Raw genomic sequence first — 20,423 nt, forward strand, 5'->3', positions numbered from 1 at the left:
TATGACTTTTTTTAAATTAGCATTTACAGCAATGAGTTTAATAAACTTCGTAACAGTAGTCAATAGTTTTCTCTATCGTAGCTTCCTACTGATGGCTTGTCTACATAAACACAGTCTTGCATGCATGGGTAGGAGACGCTCCCTGTTAAAATGTTCATCTTAATTGGCATCTGTGTCACTTTAACTAGGTCCTGATTGGTTGCCTCCTTGAACTGGCTTGGGAGTTCTGGCTAGGGGAATCCTCCCAGCCTATGTTCGGCTTGACTAAATCATTGCTTATTTTTAGTGTGTCCTTGGATTTATTTCCATAGTGTGTAGAGGTCTAACAACCCTCTGGGAAACAGAACTGAGGATCTCTAGGCACCAGTGCCCCCCCAAACTTGCATTCAGGGAGTGGGGGAGAGTAAAAGAAGAGATGATACTTACAGGCCAACAGGGTTTCTGTTGTGTTTGAACAGCGTGGGGCTCCAACAACAGCAGGCTGACTGATTACCCGAGTCCCTTGTAACTTGCCAGTCAGCACTGCCAGCCCGTCTTTGGGATAAAAGGTGCTTCACTATGTGTATTCAGAACAACTGCATTTTAGAAGAACATCAGAGTGTATCTAGTACCTTGGAACAGGCATAGCACTACCTCCCTGGAAGTGAAGGTTTTGGCACATCATTGCTTATTGTCTTACCCCAAAAATATACTTCTGGACCTCCTCTAATGTGGTACGAAAGAGTGCAGCAGTTTGGAGACAATAATCTTCCTTTTCTGTGCTACAGTATATGTCTACTTGGTCCGGTTTTACTAAGAAAGGTGGCAGTTTATCCGTTTGGTAGTATTCTTTGAAAAAGATACGGTTTTCTCCACAGGAAGCTCACCTCCTAAATGTCCACAGATCTTCACAGCCTCTATTTTATTCTGCCAATTGGGGTCACAAGTTACCAACCTAAATTGTCAGAGCACGACTCCAAGTCCTGGAGAGAATGTATTTTTTTTCCTTACATCTTGCCACCCAATTATCTTTACTATTAAAACATAGTTAAGTTCTGCAGAGGAAGCTGAGCATAAGCAAAATAAAACAGGATCATCTGGTTCTTCTTTGCATAAGGGGTAACTTGTCAAAATCTTGACAGACACTCTGTAAAACCACATCACACACAAAATCAGGTTCAATAACAGTAGCTGAAGATAGACATTTTTCTTGCTTTGATAGAAGTATACAGATTTTGAAGTTTCTAATTTTAGCTCTATAGCTTACAATAAATATCCTGAAAGCTCTATTTGATATTTTTGGGTGGAGAAAGTCTGTTTAATGTCATATTTTCTTTATTAAAAAATCAGAAAGTGAGAGATCCTTATGATTTCCTTAATTATTAAGTGTGTGTTCGCAGTGCTGCAATCTTCTAGGGTCTTGTTAAACAAGCAAACAAGGACAACAATGGATTTTTACTCAGTGCCATGTCAGTTCAGAAGCCCTCAAGGTGTTTATTGCCATAGAAGTACTAATAAATTTAATCAGCTATTCAAATGTACTTTGGGGCCTTTTGAGCTGGATTTTTTTTCCCCCTGATTATCACTGCATTATAGATCTGGTCGTAATTTAGCATTTCTCATATTTAAGTGGTCTTGACTGGCATGTCTTACTTTAAGGGCTCTCTAAGTGTACTGCATACAGTATAATATCAAGTAACTACATTTTTTGAGGAAATACAAAACTGATCAATATATGAATAAATTTATTTTTACAATGTTTTTGACTGTGGATTGTTACTGTGCAGGGGATGCATATGTTTGTGATCTGTAGTAGTAACACGGAGTCCAGAGAAATCATCACATGATAGCATCTATGAATGCGTTTTAAGTAAAACCTTCATTAGTGAAGCGGGAAATGTGGATTCATGCACATTTGTAACATATTCAAACTTCAGCCTCTGAGTGCTGTAAAATGGTATGTGGAAATGATTTTTGTTCCATTGCCTGCTTTGGTCCTGTTTTTGGGTGGAAGAGACACAAACAAGGATAGGTCTCAATAGCATGTTGAACACCTGGAGAACCTCTCTGCAGGGATTGCAGGCATCTGGGGGCAGTGATGTATGGGCAGGTGGGCACGTGTCGAACCAGAGCAGTGCAGTGCTGCTGTACCTTATTCTTCCTGTAAACACCTGTAAACACCGTTGAACAGTACTCATAGTAGGAATTTTTTCTTTAATGGAAGATGCATTCAGAGTTGTACATTTAGCCCAGAAGGTATGTGCTGTTGGGCTTTCTGTTTTCCTTTTAAACTTCTTCCATTAGACCTCAGTGCTTTTCTGTGCTCACCGTGTGAGCAGGGAGCTGAGTCCAGACTTGTCTTTACACAAGGAGGAAGATGAAGAGATTGCTCTGTGGCTTGCTTTGACTTTTCGCTTGTCCCCTGGAAGCCCACATAGATGAGACTGCATCTCTACAGATTGGTAACAGTGATAGAGATAATGTGAATGAAAAAAGTAAGTGATATAAATGCAATATAAATATATAAATGTGAGTGAATAAAGTAAGTGATAATGGCTAAAACAGGTAATCATGTCTCTTACTGCATGTTCAAATGTTAGTGAGCAAAACTGTCTAAAAATTAGTGAGAAACCAGATATGCTAACCCGTTTCCTTTGGGAAACCAGGATAGGCAGTTAGTCTCATTGCCAATATGTTCGAATATGGATGTAGGTCACTTCATATATAGAAGTCCATGTGGTGCTCAGCATCTTGTTTATATGACCACATTGAAAATACTTGATTACAGCTAAAACTGATCATTTTAATGAAGGTGTACTGAATCATAATGGCTGCGATGAATTGCGCTGGGTACCTCATCAAACAGGCAATGGACAAAAATGCCTTTATGCCCTGGTCCTGTACTTACATGCCTGAGTTAAACATGTCCGTAAGTGTTTGTGTGATGACAGCTTACATCAGCAAGTTTTCCTTTGTGGTGCTTGACCTGGGTTTTTTCTTGTAGAGAGAGGTAAAGAGGAACTCAGTTTCCTAATGGATTTGGAAAACAGATGACTATCTTGTGTTTCTCACAAGTTGTGAGCTGGCCTGATACTTGAAATACTGAGGAAGGGCTGGTCTTATGTCAGATGGAGCTCCAAGCAAAGCTTGGGCCCTACATTTTTGCCCCTGTGAATAATATTTGTTTTGCTTTCCAGAGCTCCTCATACTTGTTCATTGTATAGATTCCATCCCCTCTTCTTCTGCTCCCCTGGCTAATTTTCTCACTTCTTCAGTCCAGGACCCCCTCCCATGTTTTTACCTCAAAAAGTAGGTTCTGGTACTGCTGCTGAATCAGTGGCTACCTATTGGCAGTAGCTGGTTAGGAGATAAGTTCATATGTTAATGGGTCTGTGCCCCAAACACTGGCATCAGCTGAAGATGAGTGCATATTTTATACACTCCCTGTGGACCAATCAGATAATGTGCATTAGCGTGAAATGGATCTTCAAAAACAGAAGACATGAAATAGTTCACCTGGACTGCTTATAACCAAGACTAGTCTTGATTTAAACTGCTCAGCTGTGGGATTGTGATGTAGCTATATGAGCCATTTTAAAATTATAATTAAAGGTTTTAAAACAGGTTTCGAGTTCACTGAGCCCTCCCTCTCGCTTGATTAATCAGTGATTTATACATATATAATGACTCTAACTGACTTAGGGGGTAATTTATGTCATGATGTGCATGATATATGGATCTAAATAGACTAAGTAGATGGAAAAAGGAACCATCTGTTCCCTAGAAAACTGTCCGCTGTCAGAAGAATTCAAGAACTGTGTTTTAAAAAATGAGTTTAGAAAACCAGGAATAAATTTACCTAAATTTCTTGTGCTGTCTGGATGACATTCTCACTGGGTATATATTTTCTAACAAACAAGGTTAGGAACTTGAATTTTTAAGCTTTTGCAGGACTTCATATTCCATAAGTTGTTCAAAAGGCAGTGTTTTTATGAACATGTATAATGTTTTTTTATGAACATGTATAATGTTTTTTGTCCTGATCTTCACAGTGCTCACGGAGCACTGTTTTTGCTGCTACAGGATGGATACAGACATCCCAACACCTCACTGCCCAAGTTTAAACGCTACCTGCACCAAATAAGAAAATGGAAGTGATATTTCCTGGGAGTAAGAGGGTTTTATTTAGGGCAGGTGTTTAAAAGCAGAGGTATGATTCTCTGTGCCACTCACCTACATACCTAGTGGGATTTGTCAAGTGAGAAACATCCTTGTGCCCTCTCTTACGCAATATGGGCAAGTTAGCTATCATAAGAAAAACATTTTTGCTTATTCTTAAATTTGCACATGCAAACTTTGTATGATCTTCTATAGGACGACTCATGCATGCAAACTTAAGCAAATACGCAGGCACTTGTGGGATCAGGGCTTAACTTTCTGCCTGAGGGTGAAAAATCATAGAATATAGATGTGTGCGGCAATAAAAATACAAAGGTGGATTGGTGTGTGCTCCAGAAACTAAAGAGAGCAACTGCAAAGGCAGATGCAAGTTCTTTTATGTTCCACCTTTTTTTTTTTTTTGTTTAATACTACATGTCTGTTGCTTTTTAAATTGAGTATATCTGTAGCAAGCTCAGTATTTAACAGCACGCTGGAGAAAACACGTCCTGCCAGGGCTACTTTTAAAGTCAGCCCCTCCTGCACCCTCACCGGTGCCCCCCTGGAGCCCGTCCCCGCGAAGTGCGCAGACAAAACCCGCTCCCCGACCTGACGCCTCCCCCGGTGCGCACCCCCGAGCCCGTCGGGACGCCGTCCATCCCTCCCCCGCGGCCCAGCAGGGGTCAGTGCTGCCGCGGCTTACGGGGCCGCGGCCAACAGGAGGGGCGGCGGCGGCAGCAAGAGCCGGCGGGCCGGTACCGGCACCGCCACCCGAGAGCATCACCCCCGCCCCACCGCCAGCAACCGGCACCGCTGAGCCCTGGGAGAGGGCAGCGAGGGTTCGGCTCCGGACCTGGGATGCCGGTGGGGAACCGTCAGATGCGGCGCGGTGCCGGGCGCGGAGCAGGCAGCCCACGGGCGGCGGCGGCTGCTCGGCTTGGCAGGTGCCGTCTGCCGTCCTCCGTCTCAAAGCCCCCCCTCCCCGGTCCTCCACCGCCCGCCTGCCCGCCCCGGGGGAAGCCCTGCGCGGCGGACGGCAGGAGGCGGCCGGCGGCTGCCCGGCGGCTGGGTCGCTGCCCCCCCCCCCCCCCCTCCATCCCTCCGCCCCCGCCGGGGGAGGAGGCGAGCGGCTGCCGGCGCCCTTTCCTACACGGCAGCCGGGCACCGCCGCCGCCCCGCTCCGCTAGCAGGGTCCGCGGTCGGAGGTAACGTGCTCTCCGGGCAGGGAGACCTCCCCCCCGTCCCCGCCTGCCCGGCCGCGGCGGCGGAGAGGGCTCTCCCGGCCCCCGCTCCTTCACACAAAGAGGAGGCGCGGAAACGTGCGCGGACGGGGCGGGCGTGCTCGGTACCTCCCCGGGGCGGCAGCGGCGGGGCGGGGAGGGGAGGGGGGGGGAGCCGCCGTGACAGCCAGCCGCGGGCGAAGGCTGCGCCCTGGGCTCCTTCCTAAAAAGCCGCCGGTCTTTTTTTCCTCTCCCCCTTTCCCACAGGGAGCGCCCCCTCCCCGCCCCGCCCGCCCCGTCCAGGCTCTTCCGCGGGATGGCGGCGGCGGGCCGCCCCGTGGGGCTAGGCGCTGCGCCTTAGCAGCCGCCGGTCTCCAGCCGCTGCGGCGGGGCACGGAGCCGGGCACGGAGCCGGGCCCGGCCCAGCCCAGCCCCGGCTGCGCTTCAGCCCCTCTCCGCCACCGCTCGGGGCTCTTCCCGCTTCCCCGCCTCGTCCCCGGGCATCGCAGCAGGCATGGGCTGTTTCTGCGCCGTGCCGGAGGAATTCTACTGCGAAGTTTTGCTCCTGGACGAGTCCAAGCTGACGCTGACCACACAGCAGCAGGGCATCAAGGTAAGGGCCGCCGGTGGGGCGGCGGGACCCGCTGCGGGGGAGACACCTCCCACCCCCCCCTCGCTCCGGGACCGAGCTCCGCGCCGTGCGGCGCGGCTGCCCGGCGGTGTCCGCCTCTCCCCACCGCCTTTCGGCAGCCGGGGAGGGAGAGGCGGTAGGGAAAAAAAGGGGTTTTCGGGATCCCGCGGGAAGGGAGAAAAAAAAATGTCGTGACTGTCGTTGCGGTCGCGCCAGGGGACAGGTGAACGGGGAAGGCGCGTGCCGGTGGGGTGGGTAGAGGTGGCTTCAGAGACTTTGAGGCACTTTTGAGATACTCATTTAAGTCAGCAGGTGCGGACCGCTCGGCACAAGTTTTTTTTTTTTTTTTTTTTTTTTTTTTTTTTTTTTTCTGTACGTGCTACCAAAACCAAAATACCTAAAAAAAAAAAAACAAAAAAAAAACAACCCAAACCAAGAAGAGAAGAAGAGGCGGCGGTGTGTCTCCCACCCGTGTTGAGTAACCCCTCTCGCCCTCTGCCTTCGGCCGCTGCTCCCGGCCCTCCCCGGCGCCGCTCCCCGGTCGCAGGGCAGAGCCCGGTGCCTGCCCCCGGCCCCGGGTTGGGCAGGGGAGCAGCTCCCGAGTGGGGATGAGGGGGGGGAGATGAAGGTGCAGCCGCGCCTCCATCCCGGTGGCCGGTAGCCTGGTCGGTGGGAAAAGCTCCTGAGCTGCAGCAGCGCGCTCGGCGCGGGTGAGCTCTTCAAAGTAGTCATCTGCCAAACGCTAATGAGCCCTGACAGGGCATGTGAAAACTGAGATTTTTCTAAAGGCCCTTAACTTGGTCCTCTTTGGTTAAGCCTGATGACAGCAAATGGCATCTCTCAGACACTTGAAGCCCTTGTTCGCAAAGCCGTCGGCTTGAATTTATTAGCCACATAAGAGCGTGGTTTCAGTGTTGGACCGGGAAAAAAGAAAAAGGAAAAAAAATCAATGCTTCTAAAATTTTTTTCTTGGAAATGGCTGCTCTATTTTACCTAAGACATTCAAAGAATAAATATCCATAAGCCTGTATGTTTCAGCTTGAATGATTAAAGTTTGGTGAAGCAACTGGGGAAAGGAAGACCTAAAGAGGGGGAGGGGGAATCTAAATTTAAGTATATAGTTTTAACTATAATCTGTGGCATCACCAACTCTACATGTATGGAGAATTGTCAAGCTTTGCTGAATCAACTGCCTGCAAATAGGCTCATAAATCCATGCTTAGCACAGAGGAGTAAGCAAATCACTGTGACGCTGGAATTCAGTACCTACGTAGGGTCTTTGAAGTCTAAGTTTAGACGCTTCTGAAAAACTTCCCTTTGCAGATGTGGCTATGTATGTTATATATGCATGTATGCTTTTGTTACCTGTAAATGGGCAGTTGCAGAAGTGTATTAAAAGAATAATCTGCAGAGATAGTCCTATGGTTAGCTTCGTGAGTCCAAACCCTGAAAGATGATGGGTTTGTGCAGTCTAATAAAAATTAATGTCCCATGGGCAAGAAAGGGTCTGGAGATGTAACTTCTTTTTAAGAATGTGTGACTTACAGTGTTGGGAGCCGTCTAGTTTAAGATGAGGGTGTGGTTTCCTGCCATTCTTAGTGTGATCTGAATGTGGTATGATGCTAAAGATTTCACCCCTTCCACCTGCTCCTTCTCTGTCCTGCATCTAACCATGGAGCAGTCATAGAATGAGTTGGAACAGTGTCCCAATCTGACAGAAAAGCAGTAGTTTGTTAACTTTTTGGGGTAGGCACTGAAACTGCACAACAGGGAGCTTTAGGGAAAGGAGAATCTGTCTTTTTGTAGTAGTCTGTTTTGGTTTGGTTTTTTTTTTTTTTTAAAGATTAAATTTGTATAATGTGAAACCACACCCCAGCACTGTAGCTCCGTAAGCCTTTGAAAACCTGCAGAGAGGAGCTGCTATAGCTCTCCCCTAGTCAATGGTTTCCACCATTGTGTTCTCCCTTGCCTTTGTACTCGCACAAGTGTTTGTGCAGCTGCTTGTGAAGAGCAGCTCATGTCCAGCTGAAGAATAGCCACTGGTTTTCCTTTTGCCGGGTTAGTTTTTGGCTGGAACAGTGCCCTGATCCGCTTCACAGCTGGAGGAGGGCAGAACTGGCTCTTTCAACTGAGTCCTGGCTTATGCCCTTTTAAACTGCTCAGGGGACATTTGTGTTGTTTCTATTCTGCAGGTTTCCACTGACATTACATGACTATTTCTTAGTAAAACAGACCTTTACATTTGTCATGTTCTGTCATTTGGCACTTTAACCTCGAAACGAATGTTTTATAATTCTTTTGTTCACATGTACATGTCTAAAAATGCAGAGTCTCGTATTTGTTTTTTATAGAATTTCAGCTTTGGCACTGAGGTATAGATTATAAATGTTCTTATGTATTTTATTTTAAAACAAAGGTATCCTTAGAACTTCAGATTCTGGATGTAATTTTTCTTTTGTCTTCATACTTATAATTGGGTTCACAACTACACAGGAAAGGTGTGGTTTTGGTACTATTTCACAGACTTTGAACTGTTACGAGAGCAGAGATTTTTGAGTGGTTATAAAAGCAACTTTGCTCCCTTCTTTTCCCCCAAGCAAATGAAAATCTGCTAGAAATAAGACCCACAACTTAATAGCTATTTACTGTTTATGTACTTCCTTGATATTAGTGGATTTAGTCCTATTTGCTGTGAAGGGTGGAAGACTCCGTGACCGTAGGAGTCCTGGGCAACTTAATTTCCTCATTGAATCTGAAATAAAGGTATGAAGTAGATACTTGCTTCTGAAGTGATGTAGAGTTAGATGTATTACTTAGTTTGTACGGTAGATATTTCTGGCTTGCTATGCTTGACAGCAACTATACACAGCAAAATATGACGTTTTTGAATTACTGGTTTTATTAACATGTTCTTGGTACTAGAGTGGGCTTTAAGTTGTATTTCAGATTAAAATAATGAGCAGAAGTGGCATAAGACTAGGACTTTGAGTGCAATTTAGACCCGCTTTTCTCTGTAGATTTAAAAGAGCTTGTTAGGAAAAGGAGAGCATTGTTTTTTCTGGTTCCAAGTGGGGAAGCTGAGGTGCAAAGAAGTCGAGTGACTTTTCCAAGGTAGTGCAACAGGTCAACGTCAGGGCCAGGAATAAAGTGCCTGGCCCTCTAGGTTAGTAGCAGCTGACCAGTCTGCTGTGAGCCATGCTGTCTGGAGGGGTTTCTGATGATCTCTTCCTTGTAGTTGCTCAAAATGACCTTTGCTTCCCATAGCTTGTTTCTGTTTTCTCCCTGTTAACAGTGCCGTCTTGCTGTTCTTCCTTCATGTCTTTGTGGTTTAAGGTCAGAGCGCTGTTGTACGAACATGGGGAAGCTGGAGCTCCAGCCTTCAAGTTTACAGCAGGCTGATAGTCACTAAGTAATCAGGAAAGGGCATCAAATATCTCATAATCTTAATTTTTATGTTTCCCTATAGTACATTAACAGTGAGAGGTATTTTGGAGAGTACATGTTTTGACATAATAAAGCAGTGGCAATTGTTAGTCCAAACAATTTCGGATTGAACGAGGTTATTCACCATGTTCTGGTACAGTTTGTCTAATCAAGGTATATGGTCTTAGACTGGGGCAGCTTTTCCTCTAAAAAGGATGTTCAAGGTGCTAATTAAGAAATGGGTTTTTAGCAGGCTTTTACTACAAATATGGTAAGAATCAGCTGTTAACCGGAAAATAGTCACTTTTTCCAGGACTGTTACTTTGACTCATCTTCACATATATTAAACAGTAACGTAGGCATTTTTTATGGTACAGTACTACCTTCTAAGTAGGTATAGCTTATATGTTGATGTCACAAGGCATGTCAGTAGTGTTTTGACATGATGCCTGACCCATGGGTTGTGGGCATTACATACTTTGATAAGAATTGGAGTAATTGTGCTTGCAGGAGATTGGTGTGCCTTATTGCACAAACTTCTTGTTGGAGGTCAAGGAAACCTCTGTGGGCCCTCAGAAAATGCTGCTATGAAGCTTATTTGTAATTAGCTGTTTCAGAAAAGAATGGTCATCCTGTAATGTGTATGTAATGGGAATTTGACAACTCTTTTACTTATTTTTCTTGAGAACATTGTATAAGGCAAAAGTTTGTTTTCTTTTTCCTGAAGAAAAATATTATGAAACGTCTCTATTTTATGTTTGTATCTCTTTGGTGGGAATAAAGTTCTTAAAGAAAATATTGGCTACTTCTCCAGTGAACAAGCTTTCTAATTAGTCTTGAGCCATCTGGTCATTGCAGTTTTGCAGTATTCCTTGAAATTCCTCTCTGAGCCCTATTTTTTGTGCTGTCTGAATCTTATTTAATTTGACATGTGTGATGGGCCAACAGCAAAGTTCTGTTATAAGAGAAGTGATGAAAAAGAAAGATAAACTAATCCTTCCTGGAAGTCTTCATTTACAGTATATGTTCTGTAACATTATTTTATTAGGTATTAACACCCAATAGTGATGCTCTGGCCACCATACCACTTACTTGGTGTGTTAAGGTGTTAATTGGTGCTTCTGTGATATACGGCGCTGTCTGGCCCTCCATATGTGGCCCCTCATACAGAGATTCATTTCATGGTTCGTAAGCTACTCTTACAGGTCTAATCTCTGTTCTCCAAAGAAAGCGTGTGGTTTTTATCTGGGAAATACGCAGACATTTTTCTTCACGATGATTTACTGAGAATTTAACAAAATTAGATCCAACAATCTAAAAGCAGGCTTCAACACCTCAACATGGTTTGAAAAAGTAAACAAATCCACACACACAAAAATACCTGAAATAGTGACTAACTGAGGTTGAGAACTGTGTTAAATGCCTTAATATATAAAAAACATGAGTGGGTTCATCAGACTGTGATACATGTTGTTAAGAAACTGATTGAATAATTGGCGATCTGATTTAGTGGGATATATAGAAATAGGTAAACATGCCATCTCTTAGGAAGTTTTCTGGGGGTTATTCTGGCATTGTTCTTCTTTTTTCAGTCCCCAGTGAAGTTTGCTGTTGTGTTTTTTGGTTTGTTGTTGGTTTTTTTTTTTTTTTTTTTGGAATCTGAGCAGTTCAAAATGTTCCAGGCTTCATGCCTTCAAAATTTAGTATATACAGAAAATGTAGGGTACGCTTTTGGATCAAGCTAATTTAGCTCTGAAGGCTCCAAGGAGTCAATATGGTAATGGTAGGCTCCTATTTTTTTCCCTGCTGAAAATGCTTAATGAATGCACATGTCAGCAGGAAATAGAGCCCCATGAATAGAAAGATCTTAACATTGTGTTCATTATTCTAATTGTGAGTTGGCATTAGAAGTCAAATTGGTAGTCATTTGCTGTGTGAATATGGAATGTATTCTTTGTGACAGTGATTTCTGCTGGTTGGTAATTCGATGTTTTTTTTTAAAAAGGAAAGCATCTTTCTGTGAGAAATTTTCTTAATTATGCAGGTACGCTATTTCAGAAATCCTAATAATCTTTTTAATGGTAGATTGCAGTTGCTTTCCACTTATGGTAATTTGCTTACCACCTGCAGTAGTTACTGAACTGTAATACCAAAGCTCAAGCATGTTAAATCGTATTCTTTACGTTGCCCTTTTTGGTACTGATCAATAGATACTTTCAAGGCAGATTCTTCAGGATATTCAAAATATTGTTTTGAAAACAATAGTTAATAAAAAGTAAATTGCTTAAAAGGACACAATATTGGAATCCAGCTTTTTTTTTTTTATAACACTGAAAACAGTATTTAGAAAAAACAATACTATTTTAAGTCTTGTTGGCTATCTCATAATTTCTTTTCTTTATGGTTTTCTGTTATGTGTGCATATTTTGCACAGCAGCAGGGAAACTAAACAGATAATATTGTCAAGCTCCAAGCGTAAATAAGTACATTTTCTTCTTTAATGTCATAGTTACAATACATCTAAGGATTATTTTTAATAAAAGCAACAATATTTTTTAACAAAAATGTAAATTAATTGTACTCCATACCACTTTCATATTAGAAAGATGCTGTTCTTTCTTAAACTTCTGTTATGGGTATGAAATAGTCATCTGATTGCACACTAAGTACAAGATGGTATATGTGGAATTGTGCACTGTTTCAGTCTTCTAAAAATGGACTGAAATAGTGCACAGTTCTAGTAAGAAAAGGGCTCATGAACCTTGCTATTAACTACTTCTCAAAATTACTGTCACATATTTGAAATAGATTACTAATTTCACCAGTATCTTTAAAGATGAGACCAGCAATTTTGAATACCCCAGGGTATAACCGTAAAATAAATGAACACCGAGACACTTTATTTTCCCTAGGTGCACTTAACTAAATTAATGAAACCAGCATGACAGTAAGAAGGAAATCCATTAACTTTTAAATGAAGTTACCTCTTAGTTGGCCTGAGGTTTGAGCAATAATATTGTCAGAGGGGTCTGTTTTGCTGCTTTCCATGAGCAATAATTTCTTTGTATAACCAGGGCAAATGAGCTGTATGAGGCTGCCTTTTTGTTAAGCACTTCTGGATTTCTGTGACTTGGATTGAGCATTTCTTTGTTCAATTTAATATATTTAAATACCATCTGTTGATATTTTATTCATTTTATTTTTTTAAAGTTCTAAACTAAAATTCAGCTGCAGGATTGCAGCCTCTCCCTGCAAGAGAGAAAACTGCTAAAAATTACCGTGTGATACGAGGGGAACTCTTGAGCAGATTAATAATTTGAAAGGTGTTTCAGAAAGACAATTTCATTAAGCAGATATAGTTTTATGTCACTTCACACTGTAAAATATCCGTTGGCAAGATAGTATTGAACATGTATGAGAAAACGTCAGATCATGTTGCATCATTACTAATATCCGTATTTTTGATAGAAAGATGAGTGATTACGGATGCATTCTCTTTTCTTCATTCTTGTAATTTTTTTTTTTTTAATTTAAACTCTTATTTTCCTCAAGAGGATTTAATTTTTGTAATGATAGAGCAGCTATATTAGCTGCATTTTATTCAAAAGTGAGGTCTTTGCAAGTGAATAATCAATAGCTGGGTAGAATTTTGCAGACTGCATTTTTAGTACACATTTTAGATACTGCCTTTTTGATCAGATGTTGTGCTTGCTGCTTACCAATTTAATTTCATAGTTTAGAATGAAGATTGTAATTTCAGTATTGATTGTGCTTTTGTTCCTACTTCCTTTGCATCCGGTGTTGGGGATGGTTGAACACTGTAGGCACTAAGGTCAAAGGGACATGCTTGGGGTCAACCAATTTAGAAGTGGAAAACCAATAGAAACATTGCAAAATGAGAGCTCTGCTCCTTTGGTTTTGATGCAGCATTAAGAGGGGAACCTGCTTGTTTTGCCAAGTAGAAAATGTGCTTTTTTTTTATCTCTGATAGAAGGCTGTATTGCTTGGTTTGTGACTGTAAATATTCTTTTTTTTTTTTTTTTTAAAGCTAAAATTTCAGTATCACCATAAACATACCATGCCTTGTTTTGCCTATCGTCCCACAGGTCCGAAGTAGACTCTACTTACCGACTCTTTGGGAGTTGGGTGCCTACCTGTAAGAAAATGGGTCAGGATGGTCCAGTCTGAGGTATACAGGGCAACACAGGCAGCAGTAGTCAAATAAAGATTTGCATTCTTTATTTGAGGAAAGGAAAAGAAAACCAGTTGTATTTGGGAGGTTAGAAAGAGAGAGAGAGAAAAACAGTTGGGAATGTGAGTGAGAGAGGAAAATAAACACTGTGATGACAAGGGAAGAGACCTTTTGTGAAAAGTAATTCTAGTAGTACCTTTCCAGAGCTGGAAAAAAGACACCTCAGTAGTTTCTTTGAATTGATAGTGCAGATCATCGTTGTTGAAAATAAAAACTAAAATTTAAAATACACATGTAGGGTTTTTTTTTGATCATTCTTCATGGAAAACTTTAGTGAATTGAATGTGTCATTAACCTATAGTAGCAGGGATATTATGTTAAAGCTTGGTTGTTAGAAGTTTCAGATTCCTTTTAAGCAAACCCTTCTTTCTCATGATTTTTTTTTATTTTACCTTGGTGTGACATGAGGGAAGTGCATACAAGTGTTGAACCCCCTGTCCTATCAGGTATTTGTATTAGTTATGTTTAATAAGGGGAGTTCTTTATATTCTGTGAAATCCAACTGCTCCTTCTGCTTACATGTAAAATATATAATAAAGCCACAGTCATGAATAGTTACTAATGTGGAGGAAAAAGTGGGTTATAGTTTGTATGCTTCATGTACTTATTTATTTGTCAGTATTTACCTTTTAAACTTTACAGGGTTACAAGTTGTTCTCTACAAGCCAGAAGAGAACACACTCTGCCTTCCCCTAGTTCTTGAAGCTTTGGGTGCGTGGGTAAAATCTGTATGTGGTTGAGTGAGCCAGTTTGATAATAAGTGGCTCAGCACTTTACTGTCTTTCCTGTATTCTCAGGAAAATGAGAACTGAATGCACTGAGGGATAAATTCTTTGGCTATGTGAGACAAAATGCCTTTTAGTAATGGAAAAGGAAAAGGAGGATCTTTTATATCTCAATTGCCTGAAAAGTATTTGGAAGGCAGAAAATGGCAGTTTCCCTATGTAATTAGTGGTAAAATTTGGCATGGCTACTAATGTATGTAAGCACATGCTTTAACACTTTGCAGCACTGAAGGCAGTTGAGCATCTTGCAGGGCTGAGCCAGAAGAAAGATCATCCGGATGAAAAACACTGGACCTGGTTCTTGTTTTCCATATACTATATATTTCAGTGTAAACTCTCATTTATATCTGAGAATAGGTTATTTGTAGTGTCACCAAATATATTTTCTATCTACAGTAATACCCACTTCTTATTTATTAAATATTGAAGATCCTAGTTTATTATTAATCTTTTAAATAAATTAGGTACAGAAGAATTACCATTCTGGTTTTGGATCATCAGTTTTATTCAGGATCTTAGTGTCACAGTGTAAAAAAAAAAAAAAATTGTGACCAACTTCTTTCTGGTTTGGTGGGTGAATGGTGGTTAGAAGGAACATAATGGGGTTTAGTTCTTGTTCCCCTCGGAATACCAGAACAAGCGTTGTCTTTATAAGGGGCTACATTCAGAGCCATAAGGGAAAATACACTTTTTTTTATGCCATGTGCGAGTACCACAGGAAAGTGGTGAAACTAGCTACTGAGAATTAAAAAAATGAGGTAGAACACTTGGGTGAGTAATGAGGAGTGAGTTCAGCACTGACTTAAAACTTGAAGCAAATGGTTAGATATCCCTTCTGAAAAGAGGTATTCTCTGACTATTGGTGTGATGTGTAATACGAAAGCAGGCTTTCTGCATCTTCCTACTGGAGGCATCTCAAACTCTCCTCAAAACTTGCTGGTGTTGGCCAACACCAGAGACAGAAGAATACTGCATTGGGCCTTGCCTCTGCTCTAAGTCTGTTTTGGTGGTGTTATGTATTTGCCTGGGGTATAGAAGATGGCTGCTGTTTATAAAGTAGTGTAATCTTCTCCTCAAGGCTGTTGAAGGGAAAGGAAGTCATGTGTTAGAACCAAACGGGACTGGGAAGCCATGACTGCTACTACTTTTCCAGCTTTTGTTCAAGTGAAGGAACCACCAAATTCTTGTTTCCTGTGGTTTTCTGTGGCTGTGTTTGTACAACCTGGGAAGACAATATGAGGGAGTGCAAGGAGCCCATTGGGCCCTGGGCTAAGTGGTGCGACTGGCCACATCTACACTGTGTTGCGCACAGCCCAGACCTCTCCCTTTGGGGGTCCTTTGAAGTCTGCTTGATGCTGAGAGACGATCTTTTGTCTGTATGGTTGGTTTGTTTATTCAATATGCCAGAATAAAAGAAAGCTGAGTCTCAGACTGTCATAATTCTGATTGTCACAGCATGACTGTAGGGGGTGGGTGATGCGTATCGAGGTGCTTTGAAGGCGCATGCATTGCTGGGTAATGTTGAAGGCTGGCTTGAACGACTGAAACCAGACTGTTTATGTTGGGGACCATGCAGCAAGTGATGCTGACAACTCTGCCTGGATCTGCCTTCGGAGGAAACAGGACACTTCAGAAGCGGTCATGGGAGAAAGGTAGCCTAACTTCAGTAGTGGTGATCAGGAGAAAAAAGCCCTAGGCAAATGAGAGAGAGATGCAAATTGACAGCATGGTTACACTTGCAGAAATTTTTTTCTTGTATTGCTGTTTCCTCTGTGAAAGAAGGGAAGAAAGCCACAAGACCTTGGAGTTGAACCTTTTGAAGAGATGTGTGAATGTCCTGACTTGCCCTCAGCTTTTAGGTTTAATTTGCATTGCCTGCTTTGGGTAGGGGAGGAGGGAGTGGGCTTAAAGGTGTTTTTTAGTAATATATTCAGGATGGAATAAAGCCCTTAAGTTCAAAAGATTAAGTATTTGCCTCTGTATGGATGTCAGATTCTTTAGCCATATTCTTCCCTCTATTCTTTTCTTCTCATTAAAAGTCCCTCAGCAGGACCTAGATGTTCCAAAACACATGCCCATATGGCTTTTCATTTCGTGCATAACGTTTAAGTTACCTGAACACTTCAGTTCTCTTTTCAGCATGTGCATTCTTCACCTGGAACATAGTAAACTGTAAAGCTGTGGGGTCATACTTGGAAGCAAAAACTTGTGGTGTCAAAGGTACCACATTTATTCTGGGTTATTTTGAGTAGTATTTTATTCTTCTGTGTTAGGGCTTGACAAACTATAGCGCCATTAAAATCACCTCTACAAACTCTCTTTCTCTGAAAATGGGGGGTATTCTCTGCTTTCCCAGTGCTCCAGGTAGGTATGGATGAGATTTAGTATGAAGAAAATACTTTTGGTGTTGTGATTCCTTCAGCTGTTCCTCCAGTGTCCCTGAGCAGTTCCCACAAAAGACAGTTCTCTTCCTCAGGCAGTGATTTGGTTGTAACATATATTTTTCTTGTGAAAGCAATAGTGAGTTACCAAAACCTTTCCCCAGTTTGGGAATACTTGAAATTGTCGACCTGGTTTCAGTTCCAATGAAGAGAATAGATGTTTTGGTGTGCTTTGGCACCAGCTTCAAGAGGAGCCAAATTGGACCCAATTTTTCTGCAAGAAGGCTCAATTAGTAAATGATGACGCTGAAAATAAAATGTGTTAGATCTTGTATGAAGATGTTAGATGCTGCTCACATAAAAGAAACGTATACACTTTCTACCTTTTAAATAAAAGTTAAAGTTCTTAGTCATCCTTGGCCTTTCATCAGCGTTCAGATCTTGAGTCTGACTGTTTAGAGCATGAAAGCTGTGTTTGTTACTTTCATGACTGAATCTTTATTCTGTGACCTTTTTTTTCTCTTTTCCCACTTTCCTGAAAAAAATTCTGCTATAGAAGCCTGTTTCACGAACTGTCCCCTGAAGTCTTTGTTTAAAGACAACTGCAGTGCAGACCATGTTTGTTTATGATGCCTGCTGCTTTGTGAACAGGTGAACAAGAGTCAGCATGGATGGTCAGAAAAATAATAGTTTTATTTTTGATACTGTGTGCATGCTGTACAGAAAATTGAGGGGTCTTGGTAAAATTAAGATGTTTGGGGAGAGGAATCTCTAAAATGTCAAAAGGAGAGAAGTTCCTCAGTACTTCCTTTCTTTTGTCTTGAGTCTTTCTTTGCAGTGATTTGTCCTGTTCATGTTTTTTAAGAGCTCAATGTATTTGGTGTAGCATGCAGAAACTCCAGAAAACTCCTGCAGGAGACCATGCTTCTTCTTACTTGGCATACTTTGTTGAGAGGAAAGTTTGATTGGGAGGGAATTAAACCACCTGCGTTGAGTTCATTGAAAATGCATCAAACCCAGCTTTTTGTTACAGTTGTGGGTTGGTTTTTTTTCTGTTGCATAGTCTGTGTCTTAGCCCATGACATTTTCTACTTTTATTTTTTTTTATTTTATTTTTTGTCCATGAGCATTATATAAGTCAGCATACAAAATACTTTTGTTGCTGCATGGCATGCATGTAGTGTGCTTACAGAACCCTCCCTCCAAGAATATTAATCCAGAACTTTTCATAAGCAAATAATGCACCCAGAGAAACCCCAATATCAAAGGGGTGACATTTTCTTCAGTATTATTTAGTCCCACCATGTCTTCTCTTGATGATCCGAAACAGCTAGATTTTCATATGTCTGCTCTACTGAAGTTCAAGCATGCACTTGAAAATTCACAAAGATACAAGCCAGCATTCATTCCTACATTCACCTGTCTTTCGAAGGTACATAAACGTGTGCTATGCCCATCTCCATCCTCAACTTGAGGTGATTATACTGTGTGTGTGCTTATATCTAATCCAGCAGTGGATTGATGTAATTCTGTTCAAAGTGATCAAGTTTCTTCTGATTTTGCCTACGGTGGATTAAGGTTCTTCATCTTAATATGCATTTTTTCTTACATAAATCTCACCACATAGAGCAGGTGGACTTAGTATTATTATCTGTAAGAAGAAGGGCATCTAACAGGCTGCTGCTTATTATGTAGTTTCTCAAGCTTGCTCTGATTCGTATTTCTTTTCTTGCACACAGAAGGAATATGGGATAAGAAAAATCACTTGAACTGTAGAAAAGTAGCGTAATTGAATTTTGAACATTGATTTCTGAGTGTACAGAAAATGAAGCGAAAGAATGTACTCAAGCAGTAAATTATAGGAGCTAGCAGAGTGTACAGTGCCTTTAAGAAGCAGGTGCTTGCTATGAAGTTCACCGTGCATACAAATGTGCTTGTGTTTTGAAGTCAGTTAGAAACAGTTATGGGTGAACAGGAAACCTGACCGGCCTGATCCAGGCTTTTTCTATTCAGTACAGGCTTGCAAAAAGGAAAAAAAAAAAATCATAATGCGGGGAAAAGCATGATTCTTTTTAGCTCTTTTAAGTCTGATGCGTGAGGGGGGAACCAGAAGAATGATTTAAAGGAAATTGCAGTAGTGATTGTTTTAAGTATACACAAAAGAAGCCTTGCGCTGTGTCAGGAGCACTCACCATTTTCAATCTGGAAGAAGGGACTGAACATTTAATTAAACAATGCCTTTGACTCTATTTGTTTATGCGCCAGCATTCACGATGCATGTAGATTTAGGTTATTTTTCAAGGGTACAGCTGTTTCCTCCTGCATGATGTTGGGCCTGGAGTTTTTGTGGAGTGACACAGTGTTTTAGTCGTGGTAGCACTTGAGCACACCGATAAAACATCAAAGTACTCCACAAACAGCCAAGGCACAGCAGGTCCTGCCCTGGAGAGATCTCAGTCTGGGGCTACAGTGATACACCAGTGAGCAAATAGACAAGTGTGGGAGGGGAGCAGGTTAGGATGGAGGAGAAAAGAGGCCAAGTTGTCAGTTCAGTGAGTGTTGTCTCCAGGCAGTGGAATAGCTGATTAGTCTGGGGTGGTTGCTCTGGTAGGATAAATTTGTATAATTCTGCTGTGAGTAAATTGCACCAGGCGTCTGCCCCAAATTACAAGTGTGTAGTATGAGTAGCTCCGGACTGATGTGTATCCAGTTCTTGCAGTTCTGTCACCATTTTGGTTAAGGGTGTTCTGTTTTCACTGGAAAAAGAATTATAAAGGTAAACCAGCATGGAAACAGTTTATACCGATACAAATAATTTTGTACTTACCTAGCTTAACCTTTCTTTAAGTGAGAAAGATAATAGGTTAGCATCAGCATCTCGACCACCCTTGCCTGGGGCAGGCTGTGAGAGAGCTACGGTGTGGTTCCAGGAGCAGTGTGAATTGAAGAAGGTTTCTAGGCAAGCCTGAAGATTTTTAAGCATCTCTAACATAAAGCTGCAAAGGTAGCTTGGCTGCCAAAGGCCTAGCAGGTAATTCCACAGTAAGTACTGATCTTATCAAAACACAGAACCCACAATCTATCAAACCTGTTTGATCAACCCATCAGCCCTGCCAGCCTATCAAACTCCCAAATCTTAAGATTTTCTCTGCATGAAAAAGTTGTCTTTCTGATTAACTGGATGTGCTTTTACGGGCGGGGGGGGGGGAAGAAACCAAACCAAAAGCAAACCCCAAACAAGCCCTCTGTAGTCTGTTTGGCTACACATTATGATAGTGCTCATGTTACACAGGCTATTCACTTGTGGGAAAAGGAAGATGTTGGAGAAGGTTAAAGCACCTTGAAATGTACATATCTATCTATGCTAAGGAATAGAGTAGAAAAAATATTTTGGTGAAGTAACAGGCTTGTTTGAACCCTGGTGGAACAGATGATTTTTGTGATTTTTTTTTTTTTCTTAATCTATTTCATTTGGATAGAAGGCTGGATCTGCTTAAAAGGATTTTTTATTTTGAAGAAAGGTTTGTTCTGGTTTTGGACTCTTGCTTCAACTGGGAATTATATCCTCCAGTGACACTTGATTAAGCCAAAATA

The 20,423-nt window shown here is 41.8% G+C and overlaps 1 protein-coding gene across 1 annotated transcript in view; it reads left to right on the forward strand.

Annotated features, from left to right (window-relative positions):
* Window positions 1–5,871: 5,871 nt before the first annotated feature.
* The window catches only part of EPB41L4A (erythrocyte membrane protein band 4.1 like 4A), a gene marked incomplete at its 5' end in the record, with an annotated part of 139,382 nt that continues 124,830 nt past the window's right edge, over window positions 5,872–20,423 (forward strand). The window contains one exon of the mRNA XM_082497205.1: window positions 5,872–5,970. Coding sequence (XP_082353331.1) covers window positions 5,872–5,970 — 99 coding nt within the window. The remainder of the gene's footprint in view (window positions 5,971–20,423) is intronic.

This window comes from Vanellus vanellus (assembly GCF_965231255.1).
Source record: "Vanellus vanellus genome assembly, chromosome: Z".
NCBI lineage: Eukaryota > Metazoa > Chordata > Aves > Charadriiformes > Charadriidae > Vanellus > Vanellus vanellus.